This window comes from Panicum virgatum, chromosome 3N (genome assembly GCF_016808335.1).
Source record: "Panicum virgatum strain AP13 chromosome 3N, P.virgatum_v5, whole genome shotgun sequence".
NCBI lineage: Eukaryota > Viridiplantae > Streptophyta > Magnoliopsida > Poales > Poaceae > Panicum > Panicum virgatum.
Window position 1 is genome coordinate 17,959,090 of NC_053147.1, and position 23,159 is coordinate 17,982,248.

General features: G+C 48.5%; 1 protein-coding gene across 1 annotated transcript; it reads right to left on the bottom strand.

The window, feature by feature from the left end:
- Positions 1 to 19,587: 19,587 nt before the first annotated feature.
- On the bottom strand, positions 19,588 to 22,799 carry LOC120664768 (probable polygalacturonase At1g80170). Its single transcript, XM_039944104.1, has 8 exons — positions 22,219 to 22,799; positions 21,963 to 22,094; positions 21,703 to 21,873; positions 21,570 to 21,596; positions 21,235 to 21,442; positions 20,567 to 20,648; positions 20,353 to 20,461; positions 19,588 to 20,220 (listed from the first exon to the last, which is right to left on the bottom strand). Exons 1-8 carry the CDS (start codon positions 22,363 to 22,365, stop codon positions 19,858 to 19,860), a joined length of 1,239 nt encoding a protein of 412 aa, XP_039800038.1. The 5' UTR covers positions 22,366 to 22,799; the 3' UTR covers positions 19,588 to 19,857.
- Between the last annotated feature and the right edge of the window lie 360 nt (positions 22,800 to 23,159).

The following is a 23,159-nucleotide window of genomic DNA, read 5'->3' on the forward strand; positions in this document are numbered from 1 at the left end:
ACCAGGAGTACGAGGACTTCTAGGCGGTTGTCTCCCAGTCGACGTCCCTGTAGCGCCCAGCTTCCGAGAGTTCCGTACCTGTTTTACGCTTCCGCATATTTGTATCAGACATTTTGTCATTTATGTAATAAATAACATTCGTACTCGCTTTATTATATCTCTTTACGTGATATGTGCTGTGATATACTGTTCATTCTGTTGTATATACGTGTGACTTGATCCTGGCACGTATATGATTGTCCGGTTTATGTCCTTTTGTAAACCGGGTGTTACAGAGTGGTATCAGAGCTATATCGACTGTAGGACGAAAGGCTAGATAGAACTGGTCGAGTTTTGGGTCTTCTTCTCTCTAAGCCTTGTCTACTGAAACTATTTTGCTATTATATTCCTTGAATTCTAAGATTTTTACTCGTAGATTTTGAAACTAAGTCTTGATTTTTCTCTATAGAATAGTTTCCGTAGATTTTGACCTGAAGTAAGTCAACCGACCATCATAGGTGTAAGTTAAATGACCCTTTATAATAGCACGATAGAACGTCCTTTGACGCGTTGTGTTAGTCAAGTGATGTGTTAAACTCGGCTAAAGTATAAAATTTGTATGTCTGTTATTGTGCAAATGTTTGATTTGGATCTTTAGTTGATTGCATAGCTTAGTAGTTAAATTTGTTTAATAAAAAAAATTAGGTCTTAAGTTAAAGTTTAAATAATTAATAAAACGAGTTAGATCGTTGGGGCTAAAACCATGCACTCTATCATGTCTACTTTATCATGCCTAAGTCTTCCTTGCAGAAAGATATCATATCCGTCTGAAATTATTTCTGCAATATCCTTGCTCATACATCTTTTGTTCAAATCAGATGGTGAACACCAGGAGCACCGGTTCCGGTTCTGGCCAGCAGGGGCAGAACAACCATGGTACCGGAATGCCGATGCCTCCATCCTTGACTCCGGAGCAGTTCTTCTAGCTCCAGATGCAGATGATGGCCACCCTGAACAACACCGTTCAGGCACTGCAGCAGGTCCACGCTCAGCCACCGCCTCCGCCTCCACCACAGCAGCCCCGCGACAGGCGCGCGGAGTTTCTGAGGGGTCACCCACCGACGTTCTCCCACACGTCTGACCCACTCCAGGTGGACGACTGGCTCCGTGCAGTGGAGCGCCAGTTGGACATTGCACAGTGCGATGAGCGGGAGCGTGTCCTGTACGCAGTAGGGCAGCTGCGAGGGGCAGCTCTTGACTGGTGGGAGTCCCACCGGATTCAAGACCACGAGGCTTTCACCTGGACCCAGTTCCGGGAGCGGTTCCGCAGCCACCACATCCCAGCATGCGTGATGAAGACGAAGAAGGAGTTCCTTGCGCTTAAGCAGGTAAATCCAGATATAATCCTTCAGCATTTCCTTTTGAGCTAAGACCTCCCTTGTTCTATCTTTTTGAAATAGGAAAAGCTAAGCTAATCCTTGGTCATACATCCTTCTTTTTCACTTCAGGGGACTATGACGGTGACGGAGTACCATGACCGTTTCCTCCAGCTCGCTCGCTACGCCCCTGCCGAGGTCGCGGATAACCGCGAGAAGCAGGAGCACTTCATGGAGGGTCTTGAGGACTACATCCAGTACACGCTGCTCAACCTCCGCTTCGACGACTTCAACCATATGGTTGACAGCGCGCTCAACACGGAGCGCAAGCACCAGGAGATGGAGGATAAGAAGAGGAAGATCACTCCAGTTGCTTCCGGCAGCAACACCCGTCCCCGCTTCCAGCCGCCACAGCAGCAGCAGTAGGCAGGCAGGCCAGGGCCAGAGGCTTCCAGCACCTCCGGCTCGTGTTGCTCCACCAGCTCTGCCAGCACCTCAGGCTCCACGGCAGGCAGCTCCTCCTGCCAGACAGTAGGCTCCAGCACTCCCTCGCGCGTGCTATCACTGCGGCCAGCCGGGGCACTACGCCAACTCTTGCCCCCGGAAGGCGCAGGCGGGACAACAGGGGCGCCCAGCTCAGCCCAGGGCGCCAGCACAGGGATGGGTGAACCACGTGATAGCCGAGTCAGCGGCCGAGGCTCCTAACGTGGTTATTGGTACGTTCATGGTCAACTCCCACCCCGCCACAGTGCTTTTCAATACCAGTGCTACTCATTCTTTCATTTCCAAGTCATTTGCCGAGCAGCATCGTATACCAATTTCTTGTATGAAGACAGCTATGGTAGTTACCTCACCTGGGGGCCAGATACATACATGTTCTATATGCTCCAGAGTTAGTATTATCATAAGGGGGGTAGAGTTCCGCACTGGTTTGATCGTCATTGATTCCTCGGGGATAGATGTGATTTTGGGCATGGAGACCCTTACCAGATGGGGAGTCCGTATTGATTGTGCTCAGCGGACAGTTCACTTGTCAGCATCTGATGGCCAAGAGGTGACAGTCAGTGCTACGGAGAATTCTGGATTTCTTCATTAGATGGAGGTTAGACCCACAGATGGTATTCGCGTGGTGTCTGAGTTCCCGGATGTCTTTCCGGATGATTTGCCAGGTATGCCACCTGAACACGACATTGAGTTTTCTATTGATCTCTTGCCTGGCACAGCTCCTATTGCAAAGTGGCCCTACCGCATGGCACCTATAGAGCATGAGGAGGTCAAGAAGACCATTGATGAGTTGCTAGCCAAAGGCTATATCCGTCGCAGCTTTTCTCCTTGGGCTTTTCCATTGTTGTTAGTAGATAAGAAGGATGGTTCAAAGAGAATGTGCGTCGATTATCGGGATCTGAACACAGTTACCATCAAGAACAAGCATCCACTGCCCCGTATTGAGGATCTTTTTGATCTGCTTCAAGGTGCTTGTGTATTCTCGAAGATTGATCTGCGTTCGGGTTATTTTCAGCTAAGGATCTGTCCCGAGGATAATCCGAAGACGACATTCACCTGCAAGTATGGGCTGTATGAGTACACGGTCATGTCTTTCGGCTTGACTAATGCCCCGGCTTTCTTCATGCACCTGATGAACAAGGTTTTCATGGATTGTCTGGATGTCTTCGTGGTGATCTTTATTGATGATATTATGATCTTTTCCAAGTCAGAGGCAGAGCATGAAATTCATCTGAAGCTCGTGTTACAGAGATTGAGGGAGCATCAGCTATATGCTAAGTTCAGCAAGTGCGAGTTCTGGATTGACGAGGTTCCATTCCTCGGTCATATCATCTCCAAGGGAGGTATTGCAGTTGATCCGAGCAAGGTGAAGGATGTGCTCGAGTGGGAGACACCGCAGACGGTGAAGGAAGTCCGGTCATTCTTGGGCTTAGCAGGATATTATCAGAGGTTCATTGAGAATTTCTCCAAAATCGCGAAGCCCTTGACTTCTTTGCTAGAGAAGAATGCGGATTTCATATGGACTGATGAGCGTCAGATGGCATTCGATGAGTTGAAGAAGAGGTTGACTACGGCGCTAGTCCTTACTCTGCCAGACCAGAGCAAGAGGTTCACCGTCTATTGTGATGCTTCGAAGAATGGTCTTGGTTGTGTCTTGATGCAGGAGGGCAGAGTGATTGCTTATGCTTCACGGCAGTTACGTCGGCATGAGCTGAACTATCCCACTCATGATCTTGAGTTAGCCGCAGTTGTACATGCTCTGAAGATTTGGAGGCATTACTTATTCGGGCAGCAGTGTGATATCTACACTGATCACAAGAGCCTCAAGTATATTTTCACGCAGAGTGAGCTGAACATGTGGCAGAGGAGATGGTTAGAGCTGGTCAAGGATTATGACCTGGAGATTCACTATCATCCGGGTAAGGCCAATGTTGTGGCAGATGCTCTGAGCAGAAGAAGCCATGTCAACATGGTCGTGGCTTTCCAGATGCCTCAGGAGTTATGCGAGGAGTTCGAGAAGTTGAGCTTGGGTTTCGTGCATCATACTTCGAGTGCATCATTCGAAGCTGAACCCACCCTTGAGGTAGAGATCAGACAGCATCAGAGTCATGAGGAGAAGCTTCAGGAGATCCGGGAGTTGCTCAAGAAAGGCAAGGCTCCTCATTTCAGAAAGGACGACCATGGGACTTTGTGGTACAAGAACCGGATTTGTGTGCCAGAGGGAAATGATCTCAGAAAGTTGATTCTGAGTGAGGCTCATGATACGGCTTACTCTATTCATCCAGGCAGCACTAAGATGTACTATGATCTTAAGGAGTGTTTCTGGTGGCCCGGGATGAAGCGTTCAGTCGCCGAGTATGTGGACATCTGCGACACATGTCAGCGTGTGAAGGCAGAGCATCAGAGGCCAGCCAGTTTGTTGCAGCCGTTGAAGATTCCCGAGTGGAAATAGGAGGAGATCACGATGGATTTCATAGTGGGATTGCCTCGTACTCAGCAGGGGTACAACTCTATATGGGTAGTAGTGGGCCGTTTGACGAAGGTTGCTCACTTCATTCCGGTGAACACTACTTACTCCGGTGCCAGACTTGCAGAGTTGTACATCTCCCGGATTGTCTGTCTGCATGGTGTGCCCAAGAAGATCATATATGATAGATGATCTCAGTTCACTTCACGGTTCTAGGAGCAGCTTCATGACTCTTTGGATACGAAGCTGCGTTTTAGTACCGCTTACCATCCTCAGACAGAGAGAACCATCTGAGTGTTGGAGGATATGCTGAGAGCGTGTGCCATTCAGTATGGTACCAGTTGGGATAAGTGCCTGCCGTATGCTGAGTTTTCATATAACAACAGCTACCAGGCCAGTCTGAAGAAATCCCCCTTCGAGGCTCTGTATGGTCGGAAGTGCAGGACTCCTCTGTATTGGGATCAGGTTGGAGAAAAGCAAGTGTTCGGACCTGAGATTATTGAGGATGCAGAGCAGCTGGTACAGGTAGTGCGGGAAAATTTGCGGATCGCACAGTCTCGGCAGAAAAGCTATGCAGACAGTAGCAGAAGGGATTTAACCTTCAAGGTAAACGATTATGTGTACTTGAAGGTGTCACCAATGCGGGGAATCTGCAAGTTTAATATAAAAGGGAAATTAGCACCAAGGTACATTGGTCCATTCAGGGTGCTGGAGAGGAAAGGCGAAGTTGCTTATCGCCTAGAGTTGCCTACTGATCTCTCCGGAGTACATGATGTCTTCTATATCTCTCAGCTGAGGAAATGTCTGCAAGTACCTGAGCAGCAGGCACCACTGGATGGGTTAGAGGTGCAGGAAGATCTGACCTATACTGAGCATTCGGTGAAGATTCTGGAGACATCGGTGAGAGTTACCCGGAACAAGCGCATCAAGATGTGCCGGGTCCAGTGCAAGCATCACAGTGAAGCTGAGGCTACATGGGAGCGAGAAGATGAGCTGAGGAAGACATATCCTGATCTCTTTGCTAGCTAGCCTATCTGAATCTCGGGACGAGATTCCTTTAAGGGGGTAGGAGTTGTAACACCCTAATGTAAAATTCCAGTTTTATTCATAAAGTTAATTTGCCCCCTTTGTTTTTCCAAGGTTTTATATGCTTAGCCTTGCATTTAATTTAATTTTTTCTTTCACAAGTAATTAAAATTTTTCTTAGCTTAACATGTTTGTGCATTCATGCTGGTGCATAATTTTATTTGATTGAGTGTGGTTTGAATTCAAATTCAAATTTGAATTCAAATAGGTTTAGTTTGGTTTGAAATAGGAAATAGAAAAGGAAAGCAAAAAGGAAACCCAATCAAACCCAAACCTAGGAAGCAGCCCAGCGAACAACTGGTATAAAATAAACTAGCTTAAATACAAATCAAAATTTTAGCAGGGGCAAAATTGACATTTTACATGCATCAGTATTTTTCCTCTAATCAACCCAACAAAATTTAGTTTGAATTTTTCACATTTTTCTATATTTTTCTACACATTTTCAAAGTTTTCAGCTGAAATAAATCTTAAAGAAAACCCTAAAGGGGGCTGACAGCCGGGCCCCACATGTTAGTGGGAGCCCAGCTCCCCTGCTCCACGCCATGGTCGTGGCCATGGCCACGGGCGCACCGCGGCGGCGGCGTTCCCCGCCGGCGGGGGTTGGCCGGCGGCGCGGCGGCGCTGGCCCACGGGCAGGCGGCCCCGGGGCTCGCGGCGGGGCGTAGGGCCCCGCGGCGTGCGCGCGCGGCGCGTCGGCGAACCGGCGGCGACAGCGCCAGTTTCAAGGGGAAAAAGGGCCGGGGAGCACGAGGGGCTTGCGGGGAAGCTCACCACGGGTTCGAATCGGGCGGAGGATGGCCGGAGAGTGGAGATCGGCGTGGAGGGCGGAGCTCCGGCGTGGATGGCAATGGCGGCCGGCGGTCTGGAGCTATATTCGGCCGGCGTTCTGGACTCAATCGAGCTCGTGGATGGTTGGGGGAGGTGAAGGGCAAAGCTAGGGAGCTCGAGGCGCGAAGGATTCGAGCGGGGCGGCAAGGGGATGGCCGGTGCGACGAGCTCTGCTCGCGTCGGCTCGGCGTGCGCGCGAGGAAGCAGAAGGGGATCGAAGGGAGGAGCACCTTCCCGTGCTCGCGAAGGATAAGGGCGGCGCGAGGAGGGCGAGGTTCACCGGGATGCTCGACGCGTGGAGAGCTCGTCGGCGTCCAGGCGCCGGTATGGGCGTCGGGCGCGCATAGTAACGAGCACAGGAGAGGAACAGTGATCGTTTGACCGATTTTTGACTCAACTTTGACTATCCAAAACTCAAAGTTTCATATAGAAATATGAAATTTGGCCAAAATAAAAGTTGTAGAGGAAAAAAAGATCTACAACTTTTGTTCTGGGCGAAAGTTGATTTGGAGCTCGAATTAGGGAGAAAAACGAGAGCGAACGTAGCTAAGTCGATGTTTACTATGCGAACTCGATTAGCGCTCATGACGGTGATTAGCCATAATTAGTGATTAAGCACGATATTAGCGTTAAGATTAACACCGGGGTGTTACAGCTTCGCTCGAAGGCAAGCGTCCACGGCGGTGGCGCGCGCGGCGTCGGCGAGCGGCGAGCGCGCCGTCCGGCGTCCGAGTGCGGCGTTCAATCCCGGCGTCCGCGAGCGGCAAGCGCGGCGTCCGGTAGCGGCGAGCGCGGCATCCGAGTGCGGCAAGGGAGCAGCAACGGGCGGAAAGCCGATGGAGAGGCACCCGGGAGCTGAAGGCAACGGCAATGGCTGGGTAAGCACGAATCGAGGAGAAACAGAGACGGGAGGCACCGACTGAGGAAAACGGGAGGGAAGAAGCCAACCACGAAACGCAGATCACGCGAAGAAGGCCCCTCCCAAAGACGAGCTCCTCGGCGGGCGGCAATGGCGCTGCGGGAGCAGGAACAATGCAGGGACGCGCAGGACGAGCGTCTGCGCGGAGGTCTGCGCGGAGGCGGCCGGCCAGGCTGGGATGGGTGAGGAGGTAAGAGGGCAGCGGGTTCACGAAGGGCACAGTATCGCCGTAGCGCAGCACAGTATGGGAAGCAGGGACACAGGAAGGGAGACTTAGACCTCCCGAGGAGCACAGTATGGGAATGCGGGGCTGTCACAGGAACGAGAGGATGAGGCATGGTCCGAAAGGGTGGGCGCGCGTGCTCTGCCGGCCGGCGGGAGCGACGGTACTGAACGAAGGCGAGCCCACTGACGACTCCTGCAGGCATCAACGCGAGCGACCAAGCAGCACGGAGCCCGCGGAAGCACACGATGGAAATCAAATGGCCAGAACTAAACGGGTGACGTGGCCCTTCCCGTCGGCCAGCGTTTGCCCGGGCTATCATCTATAGAAATTGCTTCAAAAGTGGTTAAGATGGAAAGAGAAATAAGATTACAATGTGAGGTTATATTATATCTTATGCTAAAGTCACAGCAACGAAATAGTCATTAGTCTGCATATATTACAGAGTTTTAGGCCGCAAGTACTATTTTAAAGTATGTGTCCTTCCTCTAAGCTGAAGTTGATGCATGCGGCACATGTTTTAATTTGATGTTGTGCTCCATCGACGAAAGGTCTCTGCATGTACATATAAAAATGAGACCTTGTTTTGTTTAACGTATTATTTATTAGGAAGGACACGGGAGGCAATGCTTGTATAGGAATACACCTGGAAAAGGGTTGTAAATAAAGTTATATGTGTGCTTACCTAGCACATGTGCTTCCATTCTGCAGGTTCCCGATCTGTCCGTTTGTGTTTAGTTCAAGTTAGTGTTTTGGACTGTCTGCACTCGTCGTATTCTAAATCCATTCTCTAAAACAAATATTTTTGTCTAGTCATCGAAATTATCTCCTCTATTATCAATTTCTCTACACTCGTGATACTCTATGTATCATAATTCCAACTACCTATCCATTATCCATGGGACCCAAACGTCAGCCCCACCCTCTCTTTATTTTACTCTCCTCTCTCCCATCCTCTACCTCTGTTCCTCCGCCTCCCTCTGTTTCCGGCCGGCGCCGCCCCCTTCTCTCCCGCGCCGCCTCCCTCCGGCGACCAGGGGCCCGGCCCTCCCTCCTCTCTCTCTCTCTCTCTCTCTCTCTCTCTCTCTCTCTCTCTCTCTCTCTCTCTCTCTCTCTCTCTCTCTCTCGCCGGTCCGCACTCGGTTGCCGCCTCCGTCGCCGGCTGTCGCGCCCTCCGGCCAGCGCTCCCTCCCCCGCCGGCGAGCTTCTCCCCGCGAGCGGGGGCCGCGGGACGAGTCGCCCTCCGCGGGTATGCTGCGCCGCTGCGAGCCGCCCCCCCCCCCCACCCCAACCACGCCGGCGAGCTCCATGGCGCGCACGGCCGGCCTCCTCCCCCCTCCCCTGCCGCGTGGCAGGCAACACCATGCTCCTCCCCGTGGTCCTCCTGGTCCTGTGGGCGGCAGGCGGGCCTTCGCGGCGGCGCGGCTGGCCTCCCCCCCTCTCCATGGATCGGGCGTTGCAGCGGGGAGAGAGAGCCGCTCGCGCACTCCCCGGTCTGCCACCCTCCGCTCATGCCGGCCACCGCCCTGTGCCTCCTCCTCCACCTGTCCCTGCGGGCCGCCGCGGCCATGGACCCCACCGAGCCGAGGTGGCCGGCCGAGGCGGCGCGACTGGGCGGCCGCGGCGCTCGAGCTCAGCTCTCCCCCGCGCGGCGCGGCCGGCGGAGCAGAGTGGCCCCCGCGCGGCGCAGCCGAGGCGGCGCGACTGGGTGGCCGCGGCTCGGCAGTGGCCATGGCGGAGCCCACGATGTTTCTCGCCCGAGCAGGGCCTGCCTCGCCACCTCTCGTGCTCGCCCTGGCGCGGACGGTGGCGCTCGAGCTCAGCTCTCCGCGGCGCGGCGGCCGGATCCGGGGCCCAGGCGCGCGGCCGGCCTGCGCGGCCGGCAGCAGAGGCGGCCGGCGAGCCCGCAGCGGACGCGCGGAGGCGGCCGGTGAGCGCACGGCGCTACGAGGACTGGAGGGCCGAGCACGACGAGGGCGCGGTCTGGAGGGCGAAGCGCGGCGCCTCGTCACCGGCGGTGGCGCCCTGCCTCCCGCCCTCTCTCTCCAGCTCCTTCTCCGCCTCCTCTTTCTTCCCCAAATCCGGCGAGCCCCTCCCGCCTGTGCCGCATCGAGCTCCGCGACGCCGCGGAGGTGGGACGGGCCTGGGCGCGGCGGCGGGGCTCCTCGGCTCTGCTCCGACCAATGGCGGCTCAGCGGTTGGGGCTGCGCCTGCGCGCGCGGGTGGGCGGGCCCCGTGCCACATCGATGATGGCAGACCTCCGCTACCTCCGCTCGGAATAGCGGACGGGAGCGCGTTCGGTTTTTTACCGTGGGCTTTTACAGTACCCGGTGCGGAGGATTTTCCTCTAAACCCAACCTGCAGGACGGGATAGCGGGGAGGGTGGCGTACCCAATGCGGGCAGCCTTAGCTCTCTCATATTCTGAATTGTTAGGAGAATATATATTGTCAAGTAAGCAGTTGCAAACTCTTGTGGTGAAATCGTGGTTGTAAAGCTTTCTTTTGTGTAATCCAATGTAACAAATATGGACTTGCGGATTTCTAAGTGTTACAATTTGAGCTGAACCTGCATCTGAGGAGTAGCAACCCTCTTTATATCCGCAAGGCACCTGCAAAATAATAGAAAAAGGTAGAAGAACATGCACCCCTAAAGAAACGGTCAAGGAAAAAAAACTCTCCGATAGGAGGAAGGGATCCAGGCAGTACTAAAATCTGGGAAAAATATAAAATAACACTCTCAAAGTCACGTACTTCGTTCGAGGAGTCGTAACAGCAAAGTTAAACGCAGAGCATGAACTAGCATAGTTAAAAACCAGCAACTCGTAACAGCAAAGTTAAACGCAGAGCATGAACTAGCATAGTTAAAAACCAGCAACTATCGAAGCAAAGCTGAAGAAAAACAGGAAAACCGAGGAGGCCGTTGCGACACTAAACGCAACAAATCACAAAGAGCAAGAAGCAAATCCAACCTCCATGGTATAGGCGACAAAAAAGAACAAAGGCGGAGAGGACGAGGGCAAGCGCAACTTAACCCAGAAGGAAAAGAATAGCGAAAGAGATCAGTAAATTGGTTCCGGGTAGAATTTAATCCTAAGGTACTCTCCGAAGCAATCATGGCAAAGCAGCATGCATGCAAACAACGCCATTCAACCAGCGACAGCAGGCCACGTGGCTTGACCATTGAGAATCCGGCGAACGCGTCGGCTGCAGGGCAAGGCATGATGCCAAGTAGGCACATGCGTGTCTGGTGGCAGTGGCACAGCACGAAGCGAACGAACAATGCAAATCACAATGGCCGCAGCTCCCGGTATCGCTAAGCATCCGATGCGCATCGCAAGGCCCAATAAATTTCAGGCGACGTGGTTGGGCTGCTCACGCGGCGCGCGCCTCCCCCGCCACGAATGTAATCGGAGATGTTCTTTGCAGTGCAGACTGCAGCGCAGCCGAATGGTGGGCGCGCACCACGGGTTCGTGAGCGGGCGGCGCGGAAGATTTTACGGCGACGACAGCGCCCTCGGAGACAGCCACCACCCTCGGAGACAGTCGAGGGAATTTTCCGAAAATGTACCGAGGTCAATCTGAGTCAATCTGGCCGCCCATATTTGAATCGCGCCGTCAAAACGAGACCCACTCGGGTGGCATCGTGCGGCCCATCTGTCGAATTGGCAGACTCAACACTGCGAACAGCATCAAAACACCCTAACATAGATGGACGAATCACGACGGGCCGCAACACAGGGATCTCTTCCGTGAACTTCTTGGGTCTCCATCCAATTTGGGCCCGTTTTAAAGACCAGGCAGAACAAAGCGGACCGTCCAAGTAAAATGCTGCCGATTGAAGTAGGCTGTAGGCAGTGCCCTAGTATCTATATATTCTATATAGATGCAACCCACTAAGTGTCATAATTGTATTTCTCTCAATTCTCGTACTGTCACGTCATCAATCCACTAAGTACCATGTTGCTATGTCATCAACCCACTAAGTGTTATAATTTCTATTTCTCTCAGTCATGTTTTTCAATATATTGCGGTTCATCAAAAGTATAAATAAAGAAGAAGCCCAACAGCTAAATTTTTTATTTATCAATTAAATATTACTCTATGCAACATACATATGTTAAATCCCCTCCCTTTATGTTCTTTTATTATTATATCATGAACATTATTTTCATTTATCAATTAAATATTAGTCTATCTAATATTAATAAATAAATCCACATTTGTTTCAAAAAGAAAAATAATTAGTCTCCTATGGTATTTCTGTCTTCTAAAATTGATGCATCCCACTAGGAAACGTTAACAAAAAGAAAAACAATTAGTCTCCTATGGTATTTCTGTCTTCTAAGATTGATGCATCCCACTAGAAAATGTTAATTTATATTTCTCTCAATCCCCATTGAGCCACCAACAATGGAAGAAACACTCCTTCATCCACCTTATTATGTCTCTTCATTTCTCTCATGTTTGTAACTTGATCATCCAAGCTGTCATTTCATTAAGTCTCTCTATCTAACAATACACTACCACCACCACCCCTTCCACTTCTCATGATCTGTAGAACCCAATGCTCTATATATTTTGCTTAGTCGAAGCCATCGTAGCGTTACACACTCTCGACTCCATTATTACATTCGGTTCTGGTAGCTCCTTGCCTTCCCCAGCTATTTTGCTACTCTTAAATTTTGTCTTGCATCACTATGGCATGCAGGAAGAGCACCGTGAATGATTGTTCCAGGTCTCTTCTCTTCAATGTTACACATTCATTCATTATGTTCTGATATTGACACTATGTTTGGTTCCTCCTTAATATTTTACTGTTTGATACAACTATATTTGTACAACTATATTTCCAATTATCAACATTTCACACACAACTGCATTCCTCACATTTCATTTAAAAAAATATTTGCATAAATTTCGCTTAGCCAAAGAGTCGATACAAAGTCGAATCACTTCACAAAATGATGCAGACTTTTTCCATTTTTTCCTAGAATAAAATTAAAGCGATCTTACCATACCAATTACGATTCCTCTTTTTATCAGTTTCATCAACTTGAATTTTTTATATGTACTTCAATTTTAGTATTTAAGCATATCTTATATACAACCATGTCATATATCTCCAATGCTAAAATTGACTATAACTTCATATCTCCATCTTTTCAATACACTCAACTTCAACATTTTTGTCCACAAATCCCGCAGCAACGCGCGGGTATTCAACTAGTTATTACTAGAAAGGCGTCGTCATTTATGTCAAATCACTGGTGTCATCATTTCTTTTCCTTTTCCTTTTCTGGAGCACTGAAATTCTTTCTTGTCTAAATTTTTTATGTTTTGGTTCGATATTTGTTTCCCCTACTGGTTGATATTTCCTTTTTGTTCGTGCCATTTATGTGCTGAATATATGCCTTGAAATTTTTCTGCAAATATTGTCACTTATATATATGGAGGCTTACATATATATCAATTTTATATACCTGATTATTGGTTAGCTTATTTTCGCAGGCTATTTTTGGGCAACAAATAGTGCATCAACTCGTTAGTGTAGTCCTTGAAAAAAGAAAAATAGAGGTGGAGTTGATCTATGTAGTAGAAGAAAGATTCATTCCACAGTACAAACAAAACAGTACAGTTAGCGTGAGTAATTAGTGAACTATTGAGACAGATCAATACAGGGTAAGCTAGTACTTTTTTCCCTGCTTAGAGTGTGGAATGCATATTTCTAATTCTATCAGTAAGTCTCATTGGCTAATACTGTTTTCGTGGGAATAGGTTTGTGAACGATAGATAGCTTAACGCTATTAAACTTCATGAACTCTGGTGTGGGTTATGGCATGAATGTAGTTGCACTTCCAATTGAAGGTCCCTGTGATTCCTTTGTGAAATAATTGTTAGCACATTTCTATGTTTATGGCTTACTTTTCTTGTATCTTTATGCCCTAATAAATTATTTGTGTCATTTGTTCCATTAGGTTGGTGATCATTCACAGCGACATCAAAACACACCATCCTTAGCGATCTAAATACGGTATGTTTATGTAGCTCATGGAAATTTTAGATGCTTTTCCCTCCCCTATTCTCACTTTTCTGTTTAACTTTGTTAACCCTTGGGATAAAGTAAATGGTACAGACAGCTAGCGCATGCTTGTTTTAAACATATAAGTATAATTTTTACTGTTACATGGTGTATAATTTTTTCTGCCTGAGAACATAATTTCATCCATGCATCTGTCACGTATATTAAACATTTAAGGATTCCGTTTATATATTAAACTGAAACGTGCGAGACTGCGATATTTGAGTTCTTGTGGTCGCTGATTGTAGTAATGGCAGCGTATATATACGCTAGATCTGGCCACTGAGAGCAGCGTTGCCTTTAATTGCTGGGCTTCGTTGGACCTGTCCATGCTTTTTGGTTCTTTCAATCAGGCAAGCACACTTGCCTTTTTAACTGGGGAGAGCACTTCATCCTTCTTTTTACCCCCTGCTCATTTCCCTTTGATCATCAGCCTGGCCTACGATAAGAAGTTTGAAATACCCTATGGGCAAAAAATGCTAATACTATCCTATTTAAAATAATCTTGACCAGAAGAATCACATTCCTTCTCACAGGAAAAAGATTGGCGGTGAGCACGATATGAGCCCAATAGTTGTAACTGAATCAAGTTCTTTCAGCTACAAGATATGTCTAATTGGTTGGTGCCATGGATTTCAGGTTTCTTAACACTATCTTAATGCAAGCTTTAGAGGTTCTCTTTGCTTTTATGCTGTAGCTGACCCATATATTCCCCTAGCTGCACTCGCAAAGATAGAAAGGTTTGGACATCGATCTCATCACCAACTTATGTGTGATTGACGATCAAAAAAACTTATGTGCATGTCAGTGGACCTTTTTCTATTAATCCAAAATGCATTTTAAAGCACGATGCATACTTCAGGCTTGAGAGCATCATTGCTCCGCCGTGACATTTTTTCACAGTTTTGATTTCAAACATACTGTAGGTCTTTGAAGTGTGGAATCCTTGAAGAGGATGGCCAGATGATATTTGACAGCATCAGCGTGAGAGGACACTAAATGGCTTTCGTCAAGGGAAATTTATTGTTTTAGTAACAACAGATTTGGTGGGTTCGCAATCCTCTTTACTTCAACTGATTCTATAAACAGTAATTATTGAGAATTTTCAAATTAACTATGTATGGAAGCTCTTTCCTACCAAATTATTAGCATGCATTCTTCTAAGAAATGCCGGAGTCTTTGCACTGATCGATTAAGGGAACAGATCAGCTTACCTGCCGATTTGTTGCTTTGGCTTTCTTCAGTGGAGTTGAGTTCCTGATTTTGGGTTAGTGCACAAAGTGGAGAGAAGGAATAGTAGTAGAATGGAGGAGTTGTTGAAGACAATTAGTAGAAGATGCAGCGTATACATATTATATAGATACTAGGTGATTCCCCACGCGTTGTTGCGGGATTTGAAATGTAGAAGGAAGATTATTTTAGCTAAATAAAAGATTAACGACAAAATAGCACTTGTAAAGTATGAGACAATTTTTTTTAAAAAAATCCTATTTATTTTCTATACCTTTTCTTTTTCTCCTTTCTTTTATTCTTCTTTTTTTCTCCCTTTAATCCTTATCCTTGTATTTTTATTATTATATTATTCTTTGCCCATTGAAAACCAAACACCTTGAAGATGAGCGTAAACACCACAAAAGACCTTTCATCTCCTTTTTTTCCTAGATGTTGCTCTGGTTGGGGAGCGGACGGCGGGCATGGAGATTGCAGCCCTGCAGCACGGCGGCGGCGTTATCGAAGATGAAGTTGACGGTGCCCGTAGCTACATCCGTGCCGAGTAGGGCAGGGCATGCAGGAGGTGGAGTGGAGTTATTTAAACTCGATTGCAAGGACGATCTTTGGGTTTCTTCGTATCGCAGTGACGGCCTTTGGTTTTCTTCAGCTCCTTTCAGATGTGTTTGTTGTGGTGGATTATTTGTGCTAGAACTTGCGGTTGTGCACAGAAAATCGGTAGAAGGCATAAATAGAAGATTCTAGTGGATGATGATGTGGATAGCTTGCATGTTGAGAGAAATAGAATTAATGACTCTTAGTGGGGACTAACTGTATTATAGATTTGTTGTTTCCCAGCGCTAGAGATTTGGTGACCTGTTTGGAACGGTGTGGAACATTCTTTTCACCGGACGTCTCCCCTGCTGTAACGGGCCGAGCGGACCAGGCCGCACTGGAAGTTTTATTGCCCGTGACAAATTGATTTTGCAAAAATCAATTTTGATTATCTACTGATAATCAAATTGATTTGTAGTTGTGGTTTAATGATAGTATATATTGTTGTGTGGTGTAACGGGCCGAGTAGACCAGGCCGCTCTAGAAGTTTTATCGTCCATGACAAATTGATTTTGTAAAAATCAATTGATTAGCTACCGATAATGAATCCATACGATCGTACATATTAGATATAGGGTACGTGACTTAAATTAGGACATTGCCTCCATATTACTCTATTATTTAACAAAATGAATGAATATAACACTGATCTACGGAGTATTACTATGCATTATCTACATATGTTTATTTTTTACTTTTGTTCTTATCTTATCTCTATGCTTGACCCTCCTTTTTTTTACTCTTGTCTGGGGGAATGTGTGATTCCCTGTCACCTCCTTTATTGCTATCTTTACTCTTTAGGCTTTATTTAGTTGTAGGGTGGAAAGTTTTTGAAAGAAAATCTTTCTACATTTGAAGTACTAAATATAGACTAATCACAAAATTAATTACAGAACTCGTCTGTAAATCGCGAGACGAGTCTAATGAGCCTAATTAATCCGTCATTAGAGGTTGTTTACAATAGTATTACTGTAGTAATTTAGCGTCTAATTACGACCTAATTAGGTTCATTAGATTCGTCTCGCGATTTACAGACAAACTGTGCAATGCATTTTTTATTTCGTCTAGATTTAAATCTCCATGCAAGTGCCGGAAAAAAATTTGGAATTTTGAATTATGCAACTAAACAAGGGGCTTAGCCGATGTTCGCATTTCTTGTGGGAGGCAGGGGAGAAGGGAGATCGCTCGGGTGGAGCTACAACAGAGGAGAGAGGAGAGCGCCCCCTCCTTTTGTGTTCTTGCTCCTCCGATGTCTCCTATCTTTGGGGTGGGTCGCCGCCTTGTCTTCGTGGAGCTGTAGGGAGGGAGCGCGAGTGCTCGGCCACCGGGCCGCCGGCGACGAGGACGATGAGCGGCGGCTGTGGTCTGGGAGAAAGGCTGCCAATGCGGTGGTGACGACGACGCAGCTAGGCAACACTCGGTGGTGCGTGGAGGGTGAGCAGGCGGCGGCCGGGTGGCCGTCGTGGCTGAGCGTGGTGGCCGCCGAGGCCGTGCAGTGGTGGGTGCCGCTTGGAGTCGAGACCTTCGAGAAGCTGGAGAAGGTCGGGCAGGGGATCTACAGCATCGTGCTCCGGGCGCGAGAGCTCGCCATCGGCCGCTTGGTGGCGCTCAAGAAGGTGCGGTTCGACAGGGTGGAGCCTTCGGATATTGGCTTGGCAGTGGCAAATCTACCCAGACTGGGACCGGATCTGGCCCTCTCAACGCCGGCGGAGGCAAGACGCACGGTGCGGCGACGACGTGCCTGGCTGCAGGCGGCGAGCGTGCACGCCCGGGAGCCTGCACGGGCGCCCAGGTCTGGCTTAACGGGCCGATCTACGCGCTCGATCCAATTACCAGGTAGGAGGCCCGATCCATTGAACGGTCCGGGTTTGCAGGTGAGATCCGATCCAACAGCCAATATTATGTCCTGATTGGATCCGACGGTAACCGGGTTAACGAGCGACTTGGATCGGGTCCCGGCCCGTGGAATCACACAACTTTCGTAGGTAGAAATATGGAAAATTTCCTTTTTGCCTTCCTCAACTTTGGGCCGAATCTGCTTTTCCTCCATGAATAATAAAATCGTCCGTCCAGCCTTCTCAAACTCACAAAACTATTCACATAACCTCCCTGAGCGGTTTGAGGGTGAGGTGGCAGCGGTTTTTTTTCTTTTTCTTTTATTTTTTATTTTGACTAAATCTTTGAAAAATTATAGTAAATCACAGAAAAATCATAAAAGGGAAAATCCAATTTTATTGAACTCCACATAAGCATATCTACGCATTGAACATATTATATGGTATAATTTAGTATAAATGTTTTATTGTAGATTTAGATATATATTTTTTATAATTAATTTATAGTTATAGTCTCCGTCATCCAATTACGATGAAATTTTTATGGTGGTATAATCATTATATGATTGAGATGTAGTAAAAATTTTATGATTATCGGATCATGTATGACTGAGTTATTGATTTATCAAGGTTTATCTATAGATTGGTTTAGATTTGTCTAGGTTTATATAGATAAATCATTTACTCAATCAAACATGATCTAATAATTATAAAATTTGTATTATAGATCAAACATACAATGATTAGCCCACCTTAAAAATTTTACCATAATTGGACAATAGAACTGTAGATATAAATGAATTACATAAAAGCATATATCTGAAACTAAAGAAAAAATTTATACTAAAGTATATAATATAATATGTTCAATGCGTAGATCTACTTACGTGGAGTTCAAAAAAAAATTGATTTTCTCTTTTATGATTTTTTTTGTGATTTACTATGATTTTTCAAAAATTTCGTCAAAATAAAAATATAAAAGGAGTAAAACCGCTGCCACCTCACCCTTAAACCGCTCAGTGAGGTTATGTGAATGGTTTTGTGAGTATGAGGAGGCTGGACGGACGATTTTATTGTCCAAAGAGAAAAAAACAGATTCGGCCCAAAATTAAGGGAGGCAAAAAGAATTTTTTTTCCTTATGGAAGATCCCGCGGTATAACACGAGCCCAATTTGGACCGAGATCTAATCTAGGCCTGATTTTGAAGCCCAACCACAATATAGGCCGGCGGATCAACAAATGCTGCGAATGAGCCCATGTAGAAATAGGAAAAAGTACTTTTTGCCTCCCTCAGCTTTGAGCCGAATCTGCTTTTCCTCCCTGGACCATAAAACCGTCCGTCCAGCCTCCTCATACTCACAAAACCATTCGCATAACCTCCCTGAGCGGTTTGAGGGTGAGGTGGCGGCGGTTTTTCTATTTTTCTTTTATTTTTTATTTTGACTCAATCTTTGAAAAATTACAGTAAATCACAAAAAAAATCATAAAAGGGAAAATCCAATTTTGTTGAACTCCACACAAGTAGATCTACGCATTGAACATATTATATGATATACTTTAGTACAAATTTTTTTTCTGTAGTTTTAAATATATGTTTTTCTGTAAATAATTTATAGTTATAGTCTCAGTCGTCCAATTACGATGAAATTTTTATGGTGGTATAATCATTATATGATTGAGATGTAGTAAAAATTTATGATTATTACATGACTGAGTTATTAATTTATCTAGGTTTATCTATAGATTGGTCTAGATTTATCTAGGTTTATATAGATAAATCTATAGCTCAGTCAAACATGATCCAATAATTATTAAATTTTTACTATATCTCAATTATATAATGATTAGCTCACCATAATTGGACAACAGAAACTGTAGATATAAATTAATTCCAGAAAAGCATATATCTAAAACTACATAAAAAATTTATGCTCAAATATATCATATAATATGTTCAATACGTAGATCTACTTACGTGGAGTTCAACAAAATTGGATTTTCCCTTTTATAATTTTTTTGTGATTTACTGTGATTTTTTAAAGATTTAATCAAAATAAAAAATAAAAAAAATAGAAAAACCGCTGCCACCTCACCCTCAAACCTCACGGAGGTTATGTGAACGGTTTCGTGAGTCTGAGGAGACTGGACGGACGGTTGTGAACGGTTTTGTGAGTCTGAGGAGGCTGGACGGATGGTTTTGCGGTTAAGGAGGAAAAATAGATTCGGCTCAAAATTGAGAGAGGCAAAAATGACTTTTTCTGTAGAAATATATGACGCCTTGTTGGATCACGTCTGAATATAAGCCCACTTGGTATAGTGACTCGTGGCGATCCAGTCCAGGCCTATGCTCCGAAGTAGATGGTACTTGTGGCTCTCAAAAAAAAAAAAGATGAGTACTTGAGCAATCTCCTCTATCTCAAAAAAAAAAGGAACCCTGTATCAAAAAAAAAGGAACCCTGCAATCTGCAATAAAATGCTAAGTTTGACAAAAGCATCCATTTCTTCTTCTAAAAAAAAAGTATTCATTTCCTTTCACTTTTTCTGTTTCCCTCTCGTCACCAATGGCGTGTACGGTCTACAAATTTCGGTATGACTACAGCTTATGAACCTGCAAAGCTCTCAATCATGCGCGCATACGTGCTTCGGTCACTGCCTCGCTGCGACAAGAGCTGCTGACTGAAGGAAAAGCGAAGGCAACCCTGTGCCCGCAAACGGCGGCGTCTTTTCGATCAGATCAGGAGGCGGTGGGCTTGGCGAGGCAGGACGGCGGGACCACGGCGCCGGCGCTCTTCCCGTACGCCCGGTAGCAGGACGCGGTGGCCCGGCCGCCGCCGCCGCCCTCCAGCGTCAGGTTGACGTTCTTGAGCTCCAGGTCCCGGCACGGCACGGCGTCGCTGCACGCGATGCTGATCGCCTTCGCCGTCGCCGAGGTGCCCCGGATGTCCGCGAACCCCACCTCGCGCACCTCCACCGCCCGCGTCTGGTTCGCGCACGGCGTGGGCTGGTCGCAGTAGTACTGGTCGATGATGATAGGGTTGGACACGTTCTTCATCACGATGCTCTCGAACCGCAGGTCCCGTGCGAAGCCCATGCCGCCCTGAAACACACACACGCACACGAGTAGCTTCTGAAACGCTTGTTCTGATGACGAATCGTCCCTGTCAGAGCTCTTGTTCTGACGAGGTTTCCTGTCAGAGTGAGTGGGTGCTGTTACGGTGTCAGTATTTACCTGCCAGGTCTTGATCCGAACGCCGTTGGTGGTGTTGGTGAGCAAGCAGGTGTCGACCCTCACGTTCTCGACCATGTCGGTGGTCCGGTTCTTGCCGAGGCTTCCGATGCTGACGGACACGTGCCATGGCAGTTATGTTAATCCCGGCATCAGAGATCAGATCATGGAAGACGAGCAGTATAGTAAAGTTTAGTACAGTCTACAGTGCCGTCACCTGATACCATGGCCAGGCCCGCACGAGATATCTGTTACACGGACGTCGGAGCAATTGCCGACCATGGAGACGCAATCATCACCTGGGAAGATGATCCGTCAGTACGCTGCTCAGCTTAATCATCCAACAAACAATTCGTCAGATTGCGTCTGGGTCAAATGCTAGTAGCAGCCACGAATATTCTTCAAGGGGTTTGGAAATTTCTGCGACGCTAGGAGCCAATGGAATCTTATCAGCAGCAGCAGTTTTGGACTTGGCCGCGTCAGCATCAGTGTCAGGGCACGCTACGGTTCTGACTAAACTTTGTCCGGTCAACTAGCCGCCGGCCTCGTCGCCTCGATCTCATCTCGCGGAAGAGAAGACTTCCAAACTAATTAAGCGGCACGAAACACCCACGTTGTCACATGTTCACGGTGAGAATTTTTTGGATCACTCAAAGGGTGAAATACTTATCTCCTTTACATGACGCTGCGCGACGGGGTTTACCAACCTCCTTGGGTTGGACGTCCCCGATCAGGGCAAGTCGGGGTTGGGCTCAATCGTTCATAAAGATCGATACTAACATACGGTACTGTTAGCGCGTCACAGTTTGATAGGGAAGGTTTGTGCTTGCTAATGAGTGCACGCTAATCGGGTGAGCGGGTGCGTGGACGGATCTGTAAACGGACCTGTGGAGATGAGGTTGTCCGTGATCTGGACGTGGGAGGTGTCGTTGAGGTGGACGCCGTCGGTGTTGGGGCTGTCCGCCGGCGCGATCACCCGGAGGAAGCTGGCCCTCACGTCGGAGCAGCGCGTGAAGGTCAGGTGGAACTGCTGCCCGTTCTGCAGCGTCACGCCCTGCACGCTCACGCCCCTGCACTCCTCGAAGTGCACCGTCTGCGTGCAAAAAGGGGGGAGAACCAAACGATCAGGCGCCACCGGCGATCATCCATCCCCTCGCCGCCGGCGTGGAACAGGTACACGCCGGCCGGCGGCTAGAACAGTGAGGGGGCTGAGCATTCACCTTTGGACGAGGACCCGAGTAGCAAGGCTGCACACAGCAGGAGCAAAGACACGGGTTTAGGTGGGTGAAGAAAAGTGCAGAGCCCAGACAGGTTTGGTGGTTGTAGGTTAAAACCGGGCTGGTCAGTTATTACCGGGGTCTTCTTGCGCTTGCAGGTGCTCGCCCACCACTGCTGCCCCGAGCCGTCGATGGTGCCGCCGCCGCTGACGGACAGGCCGTCGACGCCGTAGATGTAGAGCCACTTCATCGGGTCCCGCCCCGCCCACTCGTCCGGGCTCGCCGGCGCGACGATCGCGCCAGAAATCTAGCAGATAGAACGACGACGGCGACACGCGCGTGAACGAAACGAGATAAGAGCGCACCAGTACACGCGAAGCCGGGACACGCTCGTACCAGCAGCTTGAGCTTCTTCTTGCAGGGCCCGAAGAGCTGCACCGGCCAGATCCGGTAGGCCTTGCCGACCGGCACGGCGAGGACGGCCTGCTCGCTGGAGGCGCACGCCGCGGCCCACGCGTCCACGAAAGCCTGGAGATGAGAGATTCCGAAACAGGGCGGTGGGTCGATCGTGCCCGGAGTTTCTTGGCGTGCCCTGCTGCTCGGCTAGCTAAAGCTAAATCGAGGGGGCGCCTGGCCGAGAAGGCGCGCGTACCTGGGTGTCGTTGGCAATGCCGTCGCCGACGGCGCCGAAGTCGTCGAGCGTGAGGAGGACGCGGGCCTCGGCGCCGCCGCACAGGAGGAGCGCCGCCGCCGCCAGCATCACCGCGACCGCGAGCGGCAACGGCAGCGACGCGGACATCCTCGCGCCGACCGATCAGCTGGCTCAGCCGGCCGGGCGGCGGGCGGCTTGCTCGGGCGCTGCGGTGGCGGGCGCGCAGGCACCGAACAAGCCTCGGGAGAGGCGGGGGGGCGTGCGTGAGGACGGGAGAACGAAGCGGGTGCTAGAACTAGAACAGACAGGTGGTGGTATGGCAGCAGTAGTAGTAGACTAGACCCCTAGCGAGTAGCATGCATGTGCCGGCTTCGTCGCAGCGCGGTGGTGGCCGGCCGGCCTGCCTTTTGCCGGGGGAAGCCGGTGAGCGATGCGTGACGAGAACGAGATTTCTGCATGTGGCGAGGCGGGGGAACGGCAGCCGTGGCTAGGATTGGGCGAAGCGTCCGTGATTGGTGATGGAAAGATCTCTGGACACATGATGCTGGCAGGCCCCGATGAGGCAACTGGTAAATTGGGGTGATGGCGTCTGATTAGACTACTAAAATTGTAAGATGGGATTCCTGGAAAGGTCTTTTTCCAGTGCGCGGTTGTTGGATGGTAACAGGGCATGAAGGCTGGAGGAGTTTGCCCAGAGGGGAGGGGCATGATCAGGGGCACGCAATGGCGACGTTCTCATGAGCCAGGTAGGAAAGTCATGAGTTCCGCGGGATGAAATAACAGATTATATAGTACATGATTAATTAATCGTAAATAGTCGTCTTCCTTTTGCAGCTGCTGCAGAGTAAAAAGTCGCTTTGTTGCTCCAACACCTGGTTCAGCATGCACGTATGCGGCATGCCAGAACTTTGCACAAGGTTGGGGAGCACCGAGCACTAGAG

Excerpts from the sequence above, each read along its gene's own strand:
- LOC120664768 (XM_039944104.1), bottom strand. The coding sequence starts at position 22,365 with ATGTCCGCGTCGCTGCCGTTGCCGCTCGCGGTCGCGGTGATGCTGGCG. Across the intron at positions 21,443-21,569 it reads ACTCGGGTCCTCGTCCAAAG|ACGGTGCACTTCGAGGAGTG; the intron begins GTGAATGCTCAG and ends TTTTGCACGCAG. Across the intron at positions 20,649-21,234 it reads GGACAACCTCATCTCCACAG|GTGATGATTGCGTCTCCATG; the intron begins GTCCGTTTACAG and ends TCATCTTCCCAG.